The sequence below is a fragment of the Callithrix jacchus genome, chromosome 15, assembly GCF_049354715.1.
Source record: "Callithrix jacchus isolate 240 chromosome 15, calJac240_pri, whole genome shotgun sequence".
In the NCBI taxonomy this organism is placed as follows: domain Eukaryota; kingdom Metazoa; phylum Chordata; class Mammalia; order Primates; family Cebidae; genus Callithrix; species Callithrix jacchus.
This window is the reverse complement of record NC_133516.1, coordinates 12980233-12998097: the sequence shown is the minus strand read 5'-3', so window position 1 is coordinate 12998097 and position 17865 is coordinate 12980233. Positions and strand designations below refer to the sequence as shown.

General features: G+C 44.7%; 1 protein-coding gene across 9 annotated transcripts in view; it reads left to right on the top strand.

Annotated features, from left to right (window-relative positions):
* Positions 1–17865, top strand: part of ABCC5 (ATP binding cassette subfamily C member 5) — a 90396-nt gene that overhangs the window by 22484 nt on the left and 50047 nt on the right. For 4 of the 9 annotated variants that reach the window (XM_035274612.2, XM_078350339.1, XM_035274613.2 and 1 more), the window contains exons 3-10: positions 3542–3699; positions 4337–4492; positions 5147–5294; positions 10089–10322; positions 10461–10634; positions 11205–11352; positions 14185–14333; positions 15211–15318. In XM_035274612.2, coding sequence (XP_035130503.1) covers positions 3542–3699; positions 4337–4492; positions 5147–5294; positions 10089–10322; positions 10461–10634; positions 11205–11352; positions 14185–14333; positions 15211–15318 — 1275 coding nt within the window. Of the gene's footprint in view, positions 1–3541; positions 3700–4336; positions 4493–5146; positions 5295–7715; positions 7791–8201; positions 9665–10088; positions 10323–10460; positions 10635–11204; positions 11353–11660; positions 11770–14184; positions 14334–15210; positions 15319–17865 lie in introns of those variants that run through there. The other 5 variants (XM_035274617.3, XM_078350340.1, XM_078350341.1 and 2 more) reach the window with 3 other exon arrangements.

Below are 17865 nucleotides of genomic sequence, written 5' to 3'. Positions count from 1 at the left end.
TGAAGATTTGCAATCAATTTGATGAAAGGGAAAACTATTTTAAACCCCAGTTAAAATAGTTATAAATAGTTATGGGAGGACAGCATTTCAAATATACATTGGGTATCTGCCAAAATGGAATATACGCTGGGCCATAAAGCAAACCTCAGCAAATCTCAAAAGTCTGACATCATGTACACAGGAAATGTTATTCCCCCATAAAAGACTTTCTTTCTTCTCATCAGAAGATCTGTATTACAAAACATTGTACTCAATTATTATAATCTGAGTTGTGTCAACATTTTGTGGAGATTTGTTTTCTCTTGTAAGAGGAGTACCTACTTAATATCTTTGATTTTGCCTCTTAGCCCACAAAACTTAAAATATTTACATCTGGCCTTTTACAGAAAATGTTTGTCTACCCCTAGCTTAAAGCATTGATTTTTCTCTTTTTTTTTTCTTTTCTAACACATGCTTTTAAAGAGATGAAAATTTTGCTCTGCTGTTTCAGCTGCATCCCAGAGATGTTGATGTAGTACAGTTTCGTGCTGTTGAGCGCAGAGTATGTTCCAGTTTCCATTTAATGTCTTTATTTATTTATTTATTTAAAGGGAGTCTGGTTCTGTTGCCCAGTCTGGAGTGTAGTGATGAGATCATAGCTTACTGCAGCCTCAAACTCCTGAGCTCAAGCAATCCTCCCACCTCAGCCTCCCGAGAAGTTGAGATTATATAGGTACAAATTGTCAGGCCTGTTTGGTGTCTTCTTCTGCTTACATTACTTAGAAGTATATTGCATAACTTCTGAGCATTTGGAGATTTTAAAAATCTTTGTTACTGAGCTCTAATTGAATTCTAAAGTGGTCAGAGTGCATGTATACATGATGTCAGTCTTTTGAGATTTGTTGAGGTTTGCTTTATGGCCCAGCATATATTCTATTTCAGCAGATACCCAGTATATATTTGACGTGGCATTTAAAAAATCTTTTGTCTTCTTCTGAAGCTTTGGATATTCAAATAAGGTTGGTCCCTGTAACATTCTGTACCTACTCTGTACGGATTCCCAGTTTCTACTCACTCAGAGTAGGTATGCTTATATTTTTAGTGTATCTTTCTCCTTTCTCAACCCAGTAGTTTTTTTCCTTCTCTATGTGGTTATATGCAGCTTCTAAGTGAGAAAAACCTTTGTAATGTACTTGAATCTCAGCAGTCCTCATTTCATTATTAAGCGCCATGGTCCCTAACCACTAAATCAAGTGTTGCCTTATAAGGGCTTCACATGAGAGCAAATGCGTTTCTTGTTGTTGACTCTTGTCATGTATTATTATCTCTTGAAACTGGTCGACTGTGTGCTTTGCAGGGCTATGTGCCTTCCTAATACCAAGAAGTTACCCAAAGATACTTAACCATGCTGTGAACTAAAGCTATCGTGTTTGATCTGCCCAGGCATCCAGCTGACCCTGTATGCAAAATTCTACCCTTTCAGTTCTGTTACTGTTTAAGTTGCCTCTATTCTTTGGTGGGAGAAGAGGTGATATGTAAAAATAGACTGTTTTGTACAAGGCTTGGTGTGTTAGGTGCTAAACCACTTAGCTTTTTCTTGATATGGAGATCTATTCCCCTTGCTTTTTTCCTTCTTTTAGAGACAGAGTCTTGCTCTGACACCCAGGCTGCAGTGCAGTGGCATGATCATGGCTCACTGCAGCCTCCAACTCCTGGGCTCAAGTGCTCCTCCTGCCTCCACCTCCTGATTAGCTGGCACTACAGGCATGCATCACCATGCCTGGCTGATATTTTTACTTTTTGTAGAGATGGTGTGTTGCTGTGTTGCTCAGGGCGGTCTTAAACGCCTGAGCTCAATTGATCCTCCTGCCGTGGCCTCCCAGAGTGTCAGGATTGTGGCGTGAGCACCATGCCCAGCTGAGATCTGTTTTTTACTATTTCACAATAGTTGCTGGAAATATTTGTAATAATGTGACTTTCACTGCTAAGACAGAAAAGGAAAATGGGAAAATTGAGGAAAATGAAGCTTCTGCGTCTATAGCAGAAAAAAAAAAGTATAAACTTTTGAATTACTTTTAGAGTAAATGGGGATAGGCGTGTTCAGATTCTTGACCCACCCTCTTCTGCTACCGTCAGACTGAGAACGCACTCTTGGATGCACTTTTGTTAATCTAATTTGTGAATATTTATACACTTTCTAATTAGTAAGTACACTTAACTTTATGTTTCAGCTCATGAGTGCCTCTGCTGCACGCTGTAGGAAGTGCAATCTGGAGCTCTTCAGCTGTGCAGCCAGGATGTGAACTCACGATCTGTTCTCCCTGCTGCTGATGAGGCAGGGGAGGCATGTATTCATCCAAGCTCTTCCTGCTTGGCAGGGCTGTTTAACTGGGGCTGATGGAAATTTTTGTCATAGAAAATGGGCAATCAAATTTGTAGTTAGTAGTGAAATAATTGACTCTCAATTCATATTGGAAAACAGAAATTAAAACATTTGGTAATAAAAATGTAAATTTTAGAAAGTACAACACAAAGAGTGGCCCCTAAGCCAGGTGCAGTGGCTCACGCCTGTAATCCCAGCACTTTGGGAGGCTGAGGAGGGTGGATCACTTGAGCTCAGGATTTTGAGAGCAGCCTGGCCAACATGGTGAAACCTCATTTCTACTACAAATTAAAAAATTAGCCAGGCATGGTGAGGGACACCTGTAACCCCAGCTACTTGGAGGCCAAGGCATAAAAATTGCTTGAACCCAGGAAGGTGAGATTACAGTGATCCAAGATCACACTATTGCACCCCTGTCTGGGCAACAGAGCAAGATCCCATCTCAAAAAAAAAAAAAAAAAAAGCAAAATAAAATGGCTGGGCACAGTGGCTCACGCCTATAATCCCAGCACTTTGGGAGGCCAAAGTGGGCGGATCACAAGGTGAGGAGTTCGAAACCAGCCTGACCAACATGGTGAAAACCCTTCTCTACTAAAAATACAAAAATTAGCTGGGTGTGGTGACAGGCACCTGTAATCCCAGCTACCCAGGAGGCTGAGGCAGGAGAATTGCTTGAACCTGGAGGGTGGAGGTTGCAGTGAGCTGAGATTATGCCACTGCACTCCAGCCTGGGTGACTGAGACTCCTCTTTCTAAAAAAAAAAAAGCAAAAACAAAGAGTGGACCCTAATATAACCTATGGACTTCAGTTAATAATGAATTCATATTGGCTCATCAGTCGTAACAAATGCACTACACTAATGGAAGATGTTAATAATAGGGAAAACAGATGGGGCAGACGGGGGAGGTTCAGAGGTATATGGGAACCCTCTGTACTATCTGTTCAGTTTTTCTGTAAAACTTAAAGATGCTTTTAAAAAAAGTTTAAAATTTTAAAATATCTAGCTTAATGTTCCCCAGTGGGTTCAAATTATACAAACTTAGTGTTTAACCTCCTGAGCCTTTGGATTTCTCGGTTCAGATGAGGCCAGTTTGCAGTGTGAGCCATTTCATCAGTTCCCTTTGCCTCTCGCCTGTATATTCACTGTGCTCTTGACTTTCTCCCTGTCTGCTGGAACAGTTGGAATGCCAAGATGCCTTGGAAACAGCAGCCCGAGCCGAGGGCCTCTCTCTGGATGTCTCCATGCACTCTCAGCTCAGAATCCTGGACGAGGAACATCCCAAGGGAAAGTACCATCACGGCTTGAGTGCTCTGAAGCCCATCCGGACTACTTCCAAGTAAGACACCCTGCTGTGTGATGGCAGGGAAGCGTCGGAGGCATTTTTGAACATTCAGGCCAAGATTAGATCGACTGGGGAGACCTGTCTTTAGTCAAGAGCTCTGTTCACTAAACAGTGTCTTTTTTTAAATTTTGAGACAGAGTCTTGATCTGTCAGCCAGGCTAGAATGCAGTGGTATGATCTCAGCTCACTGCAACCTCTGCCTCCCAGGTTCAAGCCATTCTCCTGCCTCAGCCTCCCAGGTAGCTGGGATTACAGGCGCCCACCACCACATCCAGCTAATTTTTGTATTTTTAGCAGAGACGGGGTTTCATCATGTTGGCCAGGCTGGTTTCGAACTCTTGACCTCAAGTAATCCGCCCACCTCGACCTCTCAGCCTCCCAAGTAGCTGGGATTACAGGCGCCTGCCACCACACCCAGCTAATTTTTTATTTTTAGTAGAGACGGGGTTTCACCATGTTGGCCAGGCTGGTTTCGAACTCTTGACCTCAAGTAATCCGCCCACCTCAACCTCTCAAAGTGCTAGGATTACAGGCGTGAGCCACTGCGCCCAGCCTAAACAGTGTCTTTTGAATACAGGCTGCCCTCTCTGTACGTGTTGACAGCTTTGTGATTTCGGTTTGCTCTCCTTAGACACCAGCACCCAGTGGACAATGCTGGGCTTTTCTCCTGTATGACTTTTTCGTGGCTTTCTTCTCTGGCTCGTGTGGCCCACAAGAAGGGGGAGCTCTCAATGGAAGATGTGTGGTCTCTGTCCAAGCACGAGTCTTCTGACGTGAACTGCAGAAGGTAGGCGCCTCTGGTCCACTCTCATCTCCCCCATGCTGGGTGGGCAGGGCCTGAGCTAGGAGTGTGAAGTCCACAGCTCTGTGTCTAAAGAGGCGAGCTGTCCGGTGGAGGGAGGGCAGCCTGGGGATGACTTTCTCTTTGCTCTTTTGCTTTATCTCCTATTTCACCTTTGATCCTGTTTTAACCACGGGCTTTCTCTCTCTCTCTCAGCCCCGCTTCTCTTCCTGAGTCTGCAGGGAGATTATGTTGCTGCCTTGTGACAGAATACATTTTTGTGGTAGCTGATTGTCATGATTAAAATCTAGTTTACACTTACATTTTACCACAGGAACCTTCAGAAAGGGTTGGGGGCCCCTGAGAAAGGAAGTTCTTATTCACAAATAAATTGCATTCAGGGAGAATTTTCCTGGGTGGAAAGGAAGGCTTTTGCTCTCATCATTTTCTGTATCCTGAGAGGCTCCCTATACAGGGTAAATGTGCAGTTCCCCAGGAAGGGTATTTTTTCCCAGAAGGTGAAGACCATGTACATAATTGTAAAGGAGAGACTTGTGTGAGTGTTGGCAAAACCTGGAGACAAAATGTGGTGCCAGGCGGGGAGTAGGTGTGCCTTTCCTCCCGGGGAGATGTGTAACGAGGACATGTGCCCTTGTTAAGACTAGAGAGACTGTGGCAAGAAGAGCTGAATGAAGTTGGGCCAGACGCTGCTTCCCTGCGAAGGGTTGTGTGGATCTTCTGCCGCACCAGGCTCATCCTGTCCATCGTGTGCCTGATGATCACGCAGCTGGCTGGCTTCAGTGGACCAGTAAGTTCTAACCATCCTTTCCGACAGTCTCCAGGGGCCCGGCCACGGCCTGCTCTAACACTCTGATTCTGTTGCAGGGGTTGTGCTCAGCTTTGGGCTAGGTAGCAGTCTTAGAGATGCCTTCAGGTCTGTTGAAAGGGGTCGATGGATTTTGGAGTGAATGGTAGCTTGGCAACAGCTGGAAGGATGAAAGGGCAGTGTTGCCAGAGGAGACATGTAACTGGTTGGATGTGCTGGGCGGGGGTGAAATGGAGCTGATTCCAGTTCTGCGCAGTACTGTGCTTCTCGGTTGTGTGTTGACATGGAATGACAGTTGGTGCAGGCAGATGTGTCTCGCAGTGCTGTGAGTGGGTGAGAGCATGTTGTGTGGCCCGGACTGGTGAGCCAGGCGCCAGGGACATACCGAGTGCCTAGAGGCAGAGTTATCACGCGTTTGGCGGGTCTGTGGCAAATAAGCTCTGAGATAACTAGAGGACGGTCGAGGTTTTTAGAGTCTGACCTGGAGTCTATTTAAGTCTGGCTTACAGTGTAACTGTGTGGCAAGCGTTGGGGTGGCAGCCGTGGTTTCCCCCAGTCTGTACTGATGCAGAGTAGATAAGAGAGCCTTTGACGTTCAGTCTGTTTCCTGGGCACCTGTTTCTTATACCTGCTGTGCTGCCTTACACTTGAGACCTTGATTAAATCTATTCTCTACACATTTGCCTTGAGGCATCGGAGCAGTAGTACTGCTTGTACTGTGCGTTTTCCATGTGTGGGTAAGCTGGAGGTTCATGGTTCTGGTAAGTATGTGCCTAAGATGCATGGCGATTAGGTAAAACTAATTTGCAATTTTGTTTTTGTTTTTGTTTTTTTTAATGTTTGATGCCTCTTGTTAAAGTTTTTATCTCTTTTCTGAAGCAGAGAACACTACTTTTCTGGTGTTGGGTTTCTATATTATTAATAATTGACCAACTAACATACTTTATTTAAAAGTTTTAAGTAAGAAGGACCACGTAACTGAAACGTTATGTTATGTTGTGTTGTATTACGTTATTTACCAAAATGGCAAGCATTTTCATAGAGCCAGCTTCCCCCAAGAAGAGCTTCTGTCATTGTTTCACTACAGGGCTGGCGGCTGCTCCGATCTCATAGAATTCATTCATCTGGGTAGCACCATATGCAGGCTTTCTGAATAAAGCGATCGTGGGCTTTCTTGATTCCATTTGGCCAATGCAAAAACTTCATTGGCTCCCTCTAAAAAACATTCCATGGATTGTCCGGATTTTTTTCTTTTTTTTTTTTTTTGAAAAAAAAAAAAGTTACCATGCATCTTCTGCTTGGTGGCGTTACAGTCACTCCCCTGAACATCCGTGTATTCCTTAATCTCTCATTCATGGTGCAGAACACTGGGATACTAATCTCTAGGAAGCTGTTGTAGATGCCAGGGAAAGCTGAGAGCCCTCCTTTCACAGGAAAGCAGCAGCGTGCTTTTTCTTCCCTTTGCCCTTTCAAGGAAGAGCACCTTAAGGCCAGTGTTATTTCATGGGATTCTCTCCTAGAACTGAGAAAGCAATAGACCCATCCATAGTCTCTTTTATAGCTTTAAAAGTGTAAGCAATACAGACTTCCTTTTTGGAACTCCAGTTCTGATCCATTTCTTTTTAATTGGAAATTGAAAAACCAGGCTGGTTTAATACTAGCAGTGAGTAAACCTCCTGTCTGTGGACTTAAATCCTTTTGAGGAACACCCATTTTAGATTTTTGCAAGTTTTCTAATCCGGCACGACTTTCAAACTGGCTTAATCTGTTCTCACAGAAGCCTGTGTGAGAACAGACCGCCCACATACGGCCTCCCCAGATACAGCATTACTATTTCTTGTCCCCACTCGGGTTTCACTGATCCTTGGTAGCCATACACAGAACAAATGAAACACAATCAGATTGTTGTGTTCGTTTTCACCTGCTGGCCAGCTGATGCTGACATTTATGCACCAAGACGATCCAAGATTTTGGTGAGACCAGTGGACTAGCGCTGTATGTACAGGGTGCCGGGGGCCATAGTGTTAATGGGGTATCGCAGTCTCTAACAGTATGGTCCTGATCCAATACACGTGACCACATTCCTACACTGACAGATATGCCCTGGGGCCTTTTTGGATTAAGACAGTTCTAAAAGACCAGGCCTGACCTATGATCTGTGTATAAAGAATTAGCATCACCCCTTAGAGCTGCAAGAGAAGGCCACCTCCTGCAGTGCTATCTCTTGGTGAATGCTAACTCTGCTCGAGGGCCTTTTGGGGAAAGAACAGTGTAAAACCCTTAGAGAGGTAAGTTTCCCACCCTTCCAACCTCTCTCCACCTGCAGCTTGCTTGGTGCTGTCAGGATCTGGATTTGGGGGGAGTCTCTCTGTAGTGGTACCAGTGACAGAAGCTGTTCTTTAGAATTTTCAGGATGGCTGTATTCTGCGGTCAGAATGAGAGAGTCAAGCTGGGCGGAATCTCTCGCCAAGAGTTCAGGTAAGGTAATGTTTATTCACTGGGAATGCTTTCCACAGCCAGACAGCTATGCTAACAGTCTCAAGTTTTCTTCCAGTTTGTTTAGATTTAAAATGATAAATTTGTAACTTTTTAAAGACTAAAATTTTGGTTGGATTTTTCGTGAAAACCTTTTTTTTTCATTACCCCCTAAAAAATGGTTTGAAATGTCATTGCTTTTTAAAAACCCAATGTGTTGGAACTTCTTTAATCTGCTGTTTCCTTTTTCTCCCCCCTTTGAAAGTTTCGAATAGTATAAACATTCACTATGTCTCTTACCTTCCCTGCTCCTCCCCTCTGGGAGGCGCTGATGCTATTAGCCAGTGCTGAAAAATGGCACTGTAAAGGTATGGGGAGGAAGGAGCCCAAGGCAACCACCTGCTGTCCTTTCAGCCTTCCTTTGGAGACTGCTCCATCAGTGCCGAGGTGTGTGGGAACAGGCTTCACTGCACCGCATCTTACTGAGTTGCTTCACGTGAGGAAAAGGGGGTTTGGCCCCATGACTCAGTTCCACATTTTGGATTGCATACTGGAAAAGAAGCCAATCTTCTTGCTGGTAAACCAGCAACCCGGCTGTGTACATGGTGACCCAAGCAATGGATATAACCCTAAAAATCTGAGGGAGGGGAGAGATGGAATACAGTAGTTCTTGGAATCTGAAGTCTCCTATCTGATCAGGTTATTTTCTGGGACTTGGCAAAAATCTGATGGGTGGGGATCTCCTAGGACCTAGTGGACATCTGGTATTAATTTAATCTCAGGAAAAACAAGAAATTAATCCAGCGAGAGTCTGGGTTCTGGAATTCAGCGTAGCTCCCTCCGGACCGTTGTGTCTGGCCTCCCTTTTTGCCTGTTGTTCAGCTCTGACTTACAGCTGCAGTCACCTTTGCTATAAGGAACCTGGGTAGAGGGGTGGATGGGCTCCACGTTAATTTTTTCTTCCTTTAGGGTGGGGGATTGGTTTGGCTTTCTTTTGTTGTGGTTTGTTTTGTTTCATTTTTGTCAAGATTGATTTTTAGATGCAAGGACTTGAAAAGACTCGGAAGGATGCCAGCAGTTTTTCCTTGAGGCCTAGGATTTTGTATTCTGTCCCGAGCAGAGGTAATTCCTCACAGCTCAGTGCACCGCCAGCACCAGCCATTTTGAGCAGAGTACCTCTTTGGGGGAGTTTTTCGTTTCGTTTTGTTTTTAATTCTCTTTCCTTAGCAGCAAGGTCTTTTTTCCTAGAGAACCTACTCCATTGCAGAATCATTGCAACCTCAAGAGCCCTCACTGATTCAGTGCTGTCAGCCTGGTATACTACTTTGGACTCTGGAAGCAGATATGGGTTCTATTCTCTATTTCTACTGTGTGTCGTTAAACAGCCGTCGGAGGCCAGATGACCTGTTAGATGGCTAGTCCTGTATAACTCGACTCTGTATGTTCCAATGTATGTTACTGCAATGCTTCACCTGCTGTACAGTGTTTGTGAGATGCTCTTTGAAGATGGTGCTTTTATATTTTTTGATTTTCAATAAAAGTGCATTCCTTCCCACTTCTGGTTATTTAATACTGTTGCTGAATGTGCCTTGTGTGAGTGTGTGCTCCGGCGTTGCAGGACCTCAGCTGGAGGTGGCACTCGGTGGTTCTTGGGGGCTGGCTGCCTTCCCTCTGCAGGTGGTGTTAGACATATGCTACCTGAGGTAACATGTTTTCATTTTTGGGAGGGAGTCGGGAGTGGGGCGGGCCCATGGGAGGGTCTCTGGATTTTTGATAGCCTGCTTTGTTTGCTCTCTTCTGTACTATTAAACTGCTGATGTTTATTTTCAGGAATGTTTTGCAAATGCCCTTCTCACTCTTCCCCAGTACAACTGTAGGTACACTGTTCCTTTTTATCAAATAAGCACGTTTGAAACAATCCAAAAAAGGTCTTAATTTCATGTAAAGAAATGTATCCATGTGTGGAGAGACTGGAATAAGGTCAAAGCTATACTTTTGAATGACCATGTGTTTAGAGTTAATTTCAGCTCATGGATAGGTTTATGTTACATTAGAAAGAGTAATGGTTTTGATGGTGTCCTGTAAGGAAGAAAGTTTTCAATTAGACCCAGCTCCTGCAGAATGCCCTGAGTAAATTACCACTGCAGGCAGCTTGTCATAATTGGGTCCTCCAAAGTTTTCCTTTGCTTGCTCGCTGGTCCCTGAGTAGAGCTGCCTACTCTTTCTAACTTAACATAAAACTACGGCATTGTGTGCGAATGCCGTGGAGACGCTGACAGCAGTGTGTGTTTCTCCCTGTAGGCCTTCATGGTGAAGCACCTCTTGGAGTATACCCAGGCAACAGAGTCTAACCTGCAGTACAGCTTGTTGTTAGTCCTGGGCCTCCTTCTGACAGAAATCGTGCGGTCTTGGTCGCTTGCACTGACTTGGGCATTGAATTACCGAACTGGTGTCCGCTTGCGGGGGGCCATCCTAACCATGGCATTTAAGAAGATCCTTAAGTTAAAGAACATTAAAGAGAAATCCCTGGGTGAGGTGAGTGAGGGGTATTTGCTTCACAGCCGAGAGCAACTTCCTAGCTTGAGCTTCGATCCTCTAGGGCCCTGCCTTGTCCTTTATCTTCCTCCTGAGACAAATGACCCGTGTCCCCTCACCACTCTTTGTATCTTACAGCTCATCAACATTTGCTCCAACGACGGGCAGAGGATGTTTGAGGCAGCAGCCGTTGGCAGCCTGCTGGCAGGAGGACCTGTGGTTGCCATCTTAGGCATGATTTATAATGTAATTATTCTGGGACCAACAGGCTTCCTGGGATCAGCCGTTTTTATCCTCTTTTATCCAGCAATGGTGAGTAAGCCTCCTAGCTGAATCTTGGCAGCTTCTCCTTAAGAGATGAGTTCCTTCCATTGGGTTATAGTAGGCATTGCTGAGGTCTCACATCTGATTGGAAATTTCCTCAAAGCAGGTTAAATCTAGAGCTAGACAGTGCTTGCTCCATGGGGACAGAATTTTGACTTGAGAGGAGGTAAGGTGTCACTTGCATGAAAACAGGTCTGAATGAGAAGGCTAGCAGGTGAGCCCTTTCCCACTTAGATGTAGGAGTGTTTGAGTCGCTGCAATGGCATTGGTGCGAAGTGATGTGGGCTTCCTGCCTCCCCTTTGGAGCACTCAGTATCTGTGGTCACTATCGAGAGCAAATGATTGTCTTCCTTGCCTTACAAAGAGATCAGAATTCAGTAATGTTTTATTACAATTCAGTAGATCACTATTATTAAAGGCAGTGCAACTGTGTAACATTTGGCCCATCCTAGCAAACAGGATTATATGCTCATTTTATTTAGAATGACCTTAAGCAGATTAGGCAGTTCTCGAGTTTGAGTGAGCTTTAATCTGGCATGGCATCGCTTTTCCTTTCAGATGTTTGCATCACGGCTCACAGCGTATTTCAGGAGAAAATGCGTGGCCGCCACAGATGAACGTGTCCAGAAGATGAATGAAGTTCTTACCTACATTAAATTTATTAAAATGTATGCCTGGGTCAAAGCGTTTTCTCAGAGTGTTCAAAGTGAGTTTAAAGACTGTGTGTGTGTGTAGTGGATGGACTTAGCATTCTTTGGGTCTTATCAATCACACACTTTGCTTTCTGAGCACACTGGATACTAGGACTAGTATCTAGTATTGTAGGACATAAAATTATAGAATCTTTGTGTTCAAAGGGGATCTTAGAGGTTTCAACCCATAACCTCATCTCACTGATGAGGAAATTGAGACCTGGGAAAATGGTGATTTCTCCCAGTTAAAACACAGCTAGTTAGGAATAATTCAGTTTCAAAGCCCTCTGTGTATATTCTCATTCTGCCCATGATTTTCCAGCCTGGTCATGAGGCTTTCACAAGAGACAATGTCAAATTACTACTGAGAGCTCCACCTTTGCCCACTCTACTCTGTGGTTTCACCGGTGAAGTATTTTGTGACCCTGAAGGTAAGCTGGGAGTCAGGATGGCTGGATGCCGGTCCTAGCTCTATCAAATATGTAAGTGCCAGCAAAGCTAGGAGAAATAGCACAGGTGGGGCATTCAGAAAGATGCCAATACAAGTTGAACCAGGGGACCTTCAAATAGGCGAAATTTAAGAAGCAGATATTTAAAAACAAACACACAAGTTACTTGATCTAAATGAAAGAGATGGGCTGTTGGTGGACTATAACCTCATCGAGAACCTAGTCCAGTGCTCCTAGACAGTGCTTCTATTCTAGGTGGAGTAGAAATGCAGTGTTCAGAGTAAGGCAGCTGTTTTCCTTTCACTAAGTAACCTTCAGGAGCACAATGTCCAGCTCTGGCATCTGCATTCTATTTACGAAGGCTGTTAAGAAGCATCTGGGAGGTAACCACTCAGGAGGTGCCCAGCAGTGGATGGGACTGCCTTGTTAAGCAGCAAGTTAGTTTCTATTAGAGTGGAACAAATGGATTCTGAATGGACATCTGCCAGCAGGTTGATGGCAGGATGGCTGCCGCTGGTCCCTTCTGGCTGATTCTATAGTTTGATGATCTTTTTTCTGAGATTCCCCTCATCTGTCAGCCCCTGACTGGTGTCTTTACCTGTATGTATTAATTTGAAAAGTGTGTTTTGCTTGTTATACACATGGCCAAGGTGTATAATACATGTTAAAGTAAGGAGTTCAGTGATTTTATGTGACTTACAAACTAGCTGTGAAGCTAGTTCCCAGTACCTCAGGCAGTGGTAATACCTTTAAGGTCAATGCATAGTCTCTTAGAAGAGTTAAGTATTTGCCAAGTGCAGTGGCTCATGCCTGCAATCCCAGCACTTTGGGAGACTGAGGTGGGTGGATCACCTGAGGTCAGGAGTTCGAGACCAGCCTGGCCAACATGGTAAAACCCTGGCTCTACTAAAAAATACATTGGCTGCGTGCAGTGGCTCATGCCTGTAATCCCAGCACTTTGGGAGGCCAAGGCGGGTGGATCACGAGGTCAGGAGTCAAGATCAGCCTGGCCAACATGGTGAAACCCCATCTCTATTAAAAAAATACAAAAATTAGCTGGGTATGGTGGCACAGACTGTAATCACAGCTACTCAAGAGGCCAAGAGGCAGGAGAATTGCTTGAACCCAGGAGGCAGAGGTTGCAGTGAGCTGAGATTGTACCACTGTGTTCCAACCTGGGCAACAGAGCAAGACTCCATCTCAAAAAAAAAAAAAAAATAGTGGCCAGGCAAGGTGGCTCATGCCTTTAGTCTTGGCGCTTTGGAAAGAGAGACAGGATCACTAGGAGTTTGAGACCAGTCTGGGCAGCATAGTGACACCTCATCTCTACAAAAAATAAAAAATTAACTTGGCATGGTAGTGCACATCTGTGGTCCCAGCTACTTGGGAGGCTAAGGTGGGAGGATGGCTTGAGCCATGAAGGTTGGGGCTCCAGCCTGAGCAACAGAGCAAGACCTTGTCTGAAAGAAAAGTATCATACCATTTTCTTGTTTTACTTCCTGCTCCATGATCTTTAGTACTCTATGGTTGCTTTGCTATAAGTGGGTTGCTTTTGCAGATATTTAAGAAAACTCTTTCTGCCTATAGAAATTATATTTCACCTATCTTCCAGTCGTCATTACTGCTTTTTTGTATGGAAGATTCTTTCCTACTGCCAACATACAGCAGGCACTCTAGGAACTCTTAGTCTCCTCCCTCCCCCACCTTTTTTTTGAGACAAGGTCTCGCTCTGTTGCCCAGACTGGAATCCAGTGGTGGAATCTCAGCTTACTGCAACCTCTACCTCCTGGGTTCAAGTGATTCTCCTGCCTCAGCTGCCCAAGTAGCTGGGATCACAGGGGTGTCTACCATGCCTGGCTAATTTTTGTATTTTTAGCAGAGATGGGGTTTCACCATGTTGGCCAGGCTGGTCTTAAACTCCTGACCTCAGGTGATCTGCCTGCTTTGGCCTCCCAAAGTGCTGGTATTACAGGCGTGAGCCACTGCACCCGACCTCTCAGTCCCTTTTTAATTCTCCAGTGCCATTGTGTTGTCTCTCCTATAATTCTTTAGGCAAAAAGTAAACAACAACTGGGTGAGCAAACGAAACTGCTAATTATAGGTACCATTAATGTGTTCATTCCTTCTCTAAATAAGAAATTTATAAGAAGAATCAGAAAAAGGTATCATAACATATGATCATTGTGTTCATGTAGAATGACTGCTTTCTGTTGGATTCATCCTGCGACTTGATCCATTTCAAACCTCAGCCTTATATACCAGCGTTAGTGGTAGAACTGATAGTCATGGGTGTTGAAAGGTGGCTGGAGACCTATGGAGTCTTGTTTGGAGGTGGAAGAATAACATCGCAAAGTTTCTTTTAACTTGCTTTGAAACTGGCTTGCTTTTTATTCATAGAAATCCGGGAGGAGGAGCGTCGGATATTGGAAAAAGCCGGGTACTTCCAGAGCATCACTGTGGGTGTGGCTCCCATTGTGGTGGTGATTGCCAGCGTAGTGACGTTCTCTGTTCACATGACCCTGGGCTTCGATCTGACAGCAGCACAGGTCAGGGAGCCCTCAGGGATGGGGAACATCTTAGAAATACCACGTATGTGGGACGCTGAGGCAGGAAAGTCACTTGAGCCCAGGAGGTGGAGGTGACTGTGAGCCGAGGTTGCGCCACTGCACTTCAGCTTGGGTGACAGAGAGAGACTCCGTCTCAAAAAAAAAAAAAAAAAAAAAAAAAGCAATGCCACATGTGGAGATGCTCTGGTCCCCCTGGTCCTCTCCTACTGGACCTGGAGGTTCCCCCAAGGATTAGTAGATATTTTTTCATTCATAGGATTAAGCTGGGAAGTGGAAGAATGGGGAGCAGCCAGCCCTTATGCACAAATAGTGTATGAGTTCTTTTCAATCTACATTTGAGTTTAATTCTGAAATTACAGAACATCCTGTGGTTCATATTTACTGACAATTTTAATTGAAGTTCTCAAAAACTTGACTTTAAAAATAAAATGTGGCCAGGCACAGTGGCTCATACCTGTAATCCTAGCACTTTGGGAGGTGGAGGTAAGCAGATCACTTGAGCTTAGGAGTTTGAGGCCAGCCTGGTCAACATGGTGAAACCCTGTCAGTACTAAAAATATAAAAATTAGCCGGGCATGGTGGCTCATGCCTGTAATCCCAGCTTCTCAGGAGGCTGAGGCAGGAGAATTGCTTGAACCTGGGAGGCAGAGGTTGCAGTGAGCCGAGATCATGCCACTGCACTCTAGCCTGGATGACAGAGTGAGACTCTGTCTCAAAAAAAAAAAAAAAAAAGTAATTGACTTGTAGTAACATCTGACAGTCAAGTTGCAGGCTTTGTAACACCTGAGAGGAAATTGATGGTGTCGCGTTACTTTAGTTGTATGGCATAATCAGGCACAGTTTCTTCTATTTTCAGGCTTTCACAGTGGTGACAGTCTTCAATTCCATGACTTTCGCTTTGAAAGTAACACCATTTTCAGTAAAGTCCCTCTCAGAAGCCTCGGTGGCTGTTGACAGATTTAAGGTAAGTGGCTCCTTTCTCTGCCCTTGTGTCAGGAGCCTTCCCCATACAATCAACTGCTGCCTCTGTTCAAGGGGCCACACAGGCTGGCCACGCTGGCCACGCTGGCCGTAGGCTTTCCTTTGGCCTTTTGGCAAGTTGATAAGAAAAAGGGAGCAGTGGAGGAGACTGAATTGAGGGATGAGTCTTGTCACCTTTTTAAATTAATGTGAATTTTTACCTCTTGTGGACATCCGTGTCTGGACTCCCAGGATTGCAGTGTTCCCCTTTAAAGCTAGCCCCTTCCACCTGGGCCTGACATGGTTATGTTGTAACTGGGCCTCGCAGTGGCTTCACCTAGAGGACCAGCACTGTCAGGCGTCTTCCCTTTGATCTTTGCTGCTGTCACTGTGATTGGTTGACATGCTGTGTCCTTTTTGATGCTTTCTTTTTCCTGCCCGGTGGTTGCTCCTCATGATTCAGGGAAGGCAGTGACATGGAAATAGTCATAAAACTAGATCATGTTGAGAAGTGCAGTGAAGTAAGTATCAGCTTCTTTTCTTGCAGGTGGTTAGTTGATCATACCTTGGCTGTGTTCTTTGTTCCTTCAGAATAATACACATACGTGGTACAAACAGGAGTACATTTGGGAGGGTGGAGAGAAATAGATATTTGATAGTGGTTAATACTTAACAGAAAAAGGGGATGCCATGTGGGCCAGAACTCCTTGATGTTGCCACGGTGTAGATTAGCTCCTGTGTCCCTACTTGTCTTTCTTGGCCAGTGAGAGGAATACAGAAGCAATCTTGGTGATGTGAAGGCTTGAAGCTCACATGTCTGAGGGATGAATATAATCATCTTGGAGGTTCAGGAGAAAACAGATTGTATTTTCTTCTTAAGAAACATGGTAACTGGCTTCCTGGGATTTGCTTATATTCTGTTTGCAGTTAACCACGTGACTTTTATTTGATCAAGAAGCTAGTCCTGGCCAGGTGTAGTGGCTCACACCTGTAATCCCAGCTCTTTGGGAGGCTGAGGCAGGTGGATCAGTTGAGACCAGGAGTTCAAGACCAGCCTGGGAAACACAGCAAGACCCCATCTCTACAAAAAAATTAAAAAATAGCCAGGCACATGATGTGCATCCATAGCCCTAGCTTCTTGGGAGGCTGAGGTGGGAAGATTGCTTGAGCCCAGGAGGTTGACACCGCACTGAGCACAGGTCAGGGAGCCCTCAGGGATGGGGTATTTTAGAAATACCACATATACGGGAGGCTGAGGCCGGAGAGTTGCTTGAGCGCAGGACGCGGAGGTGTCAGTGAGCCGAGATCACACCATTGCACTTCAGTCTGGGTGACAGAACAAGACTCCATCTCAAAAAAAAAAAAAAAAAAAAAAAGAAAGAAAAGAAAAGAAATACCACAAATGGAGATCCTCTGGTCCTCTCCTACTGGACCTGGACCATGAGCTGGGATCATGGCACTACACTCCAACCTGGGCAACAGAGTGAGACTCTATCTGTAAAAAAAAAAAAAGAAGGAAGGAAGAAAGAAAAGGAGAAAGGAAGAAAGCTAGCCCTCGAATGTGCCCCTCCCCCACCCCAGTGTGGCTGTTGCTTAGAAGACCAAGAGCCAGAGTCATATGAAAAAAAACGGTTTAATGGGACTCAGAGCTTTATTTTGCTGAATCTGCAATAACCAGTCGTGGGTAAGAGCAAATGTTTGACCATAAGTTCTCCCCACTATTCATTTTATTCGTGTTAGTGAATGGATTATATAGCACTTTGTATGAAGTAAGGTCGTGTAGTGTAGGTTGGTCCTCCCCTTGTTTTTCAAGGGCTCTGGTCTCCTACTTATTAGTGAGGACTTAGATTAGCAGGTGGCTTTCACATCATCGGTCCCTCCTCTCTCCAGGAAGCTTCAGAGTTAATAATAGAAGCAACATCACCCACATGAGGCCCCATGAGACTTTAGACCCCTTCTATCTTATTCCTTTTGGCAGTCTTGGTCTGTTTTTTCCTTCTTATTCTTTTTTTAATTAGATGCTTGGCATATGATAATAAGTATTTATGACCAGGCTTGGTGGCTCATGCCTGTAATCCCAGCACTTTGGGAGACCAAGACAGACGATCATGAGGTCAGGAGTTCAAGACCAGCCTGGCCAACGTGGTAAAACCCTGTTTCTACTAAAAATACAAAAAATTAGCATGGTGTGGGGACATGTGCCTGTAATCCCAGCTACTCAGAAGGCTGAGGCAGGAGAATCACTTGAACCTGGGAGGCGGAGGTTACTGGACTCTAACCTGGGCAACACAGCAAGACTGTCTCAGAAAAAAAAAAAGATAACAAGGGTTTATTATCTATTACCTAATTCCTCCCCAACTCTAAGCCAGTTCTTTCATCTTTTATCTTCGGGTGTTTATTAATTGGAATGACATTGACTTTGTGAGGGTTTGGAGGCTATTTTTTAGGTGTAAGGCAACTGTTTATTATGTTTCTGAGTACATTAAAGGAAGCCTGCCTCAATCTTGGGGGACCATGTAAGGCAGCCTTTTGAAAACAACAACAAAACTGC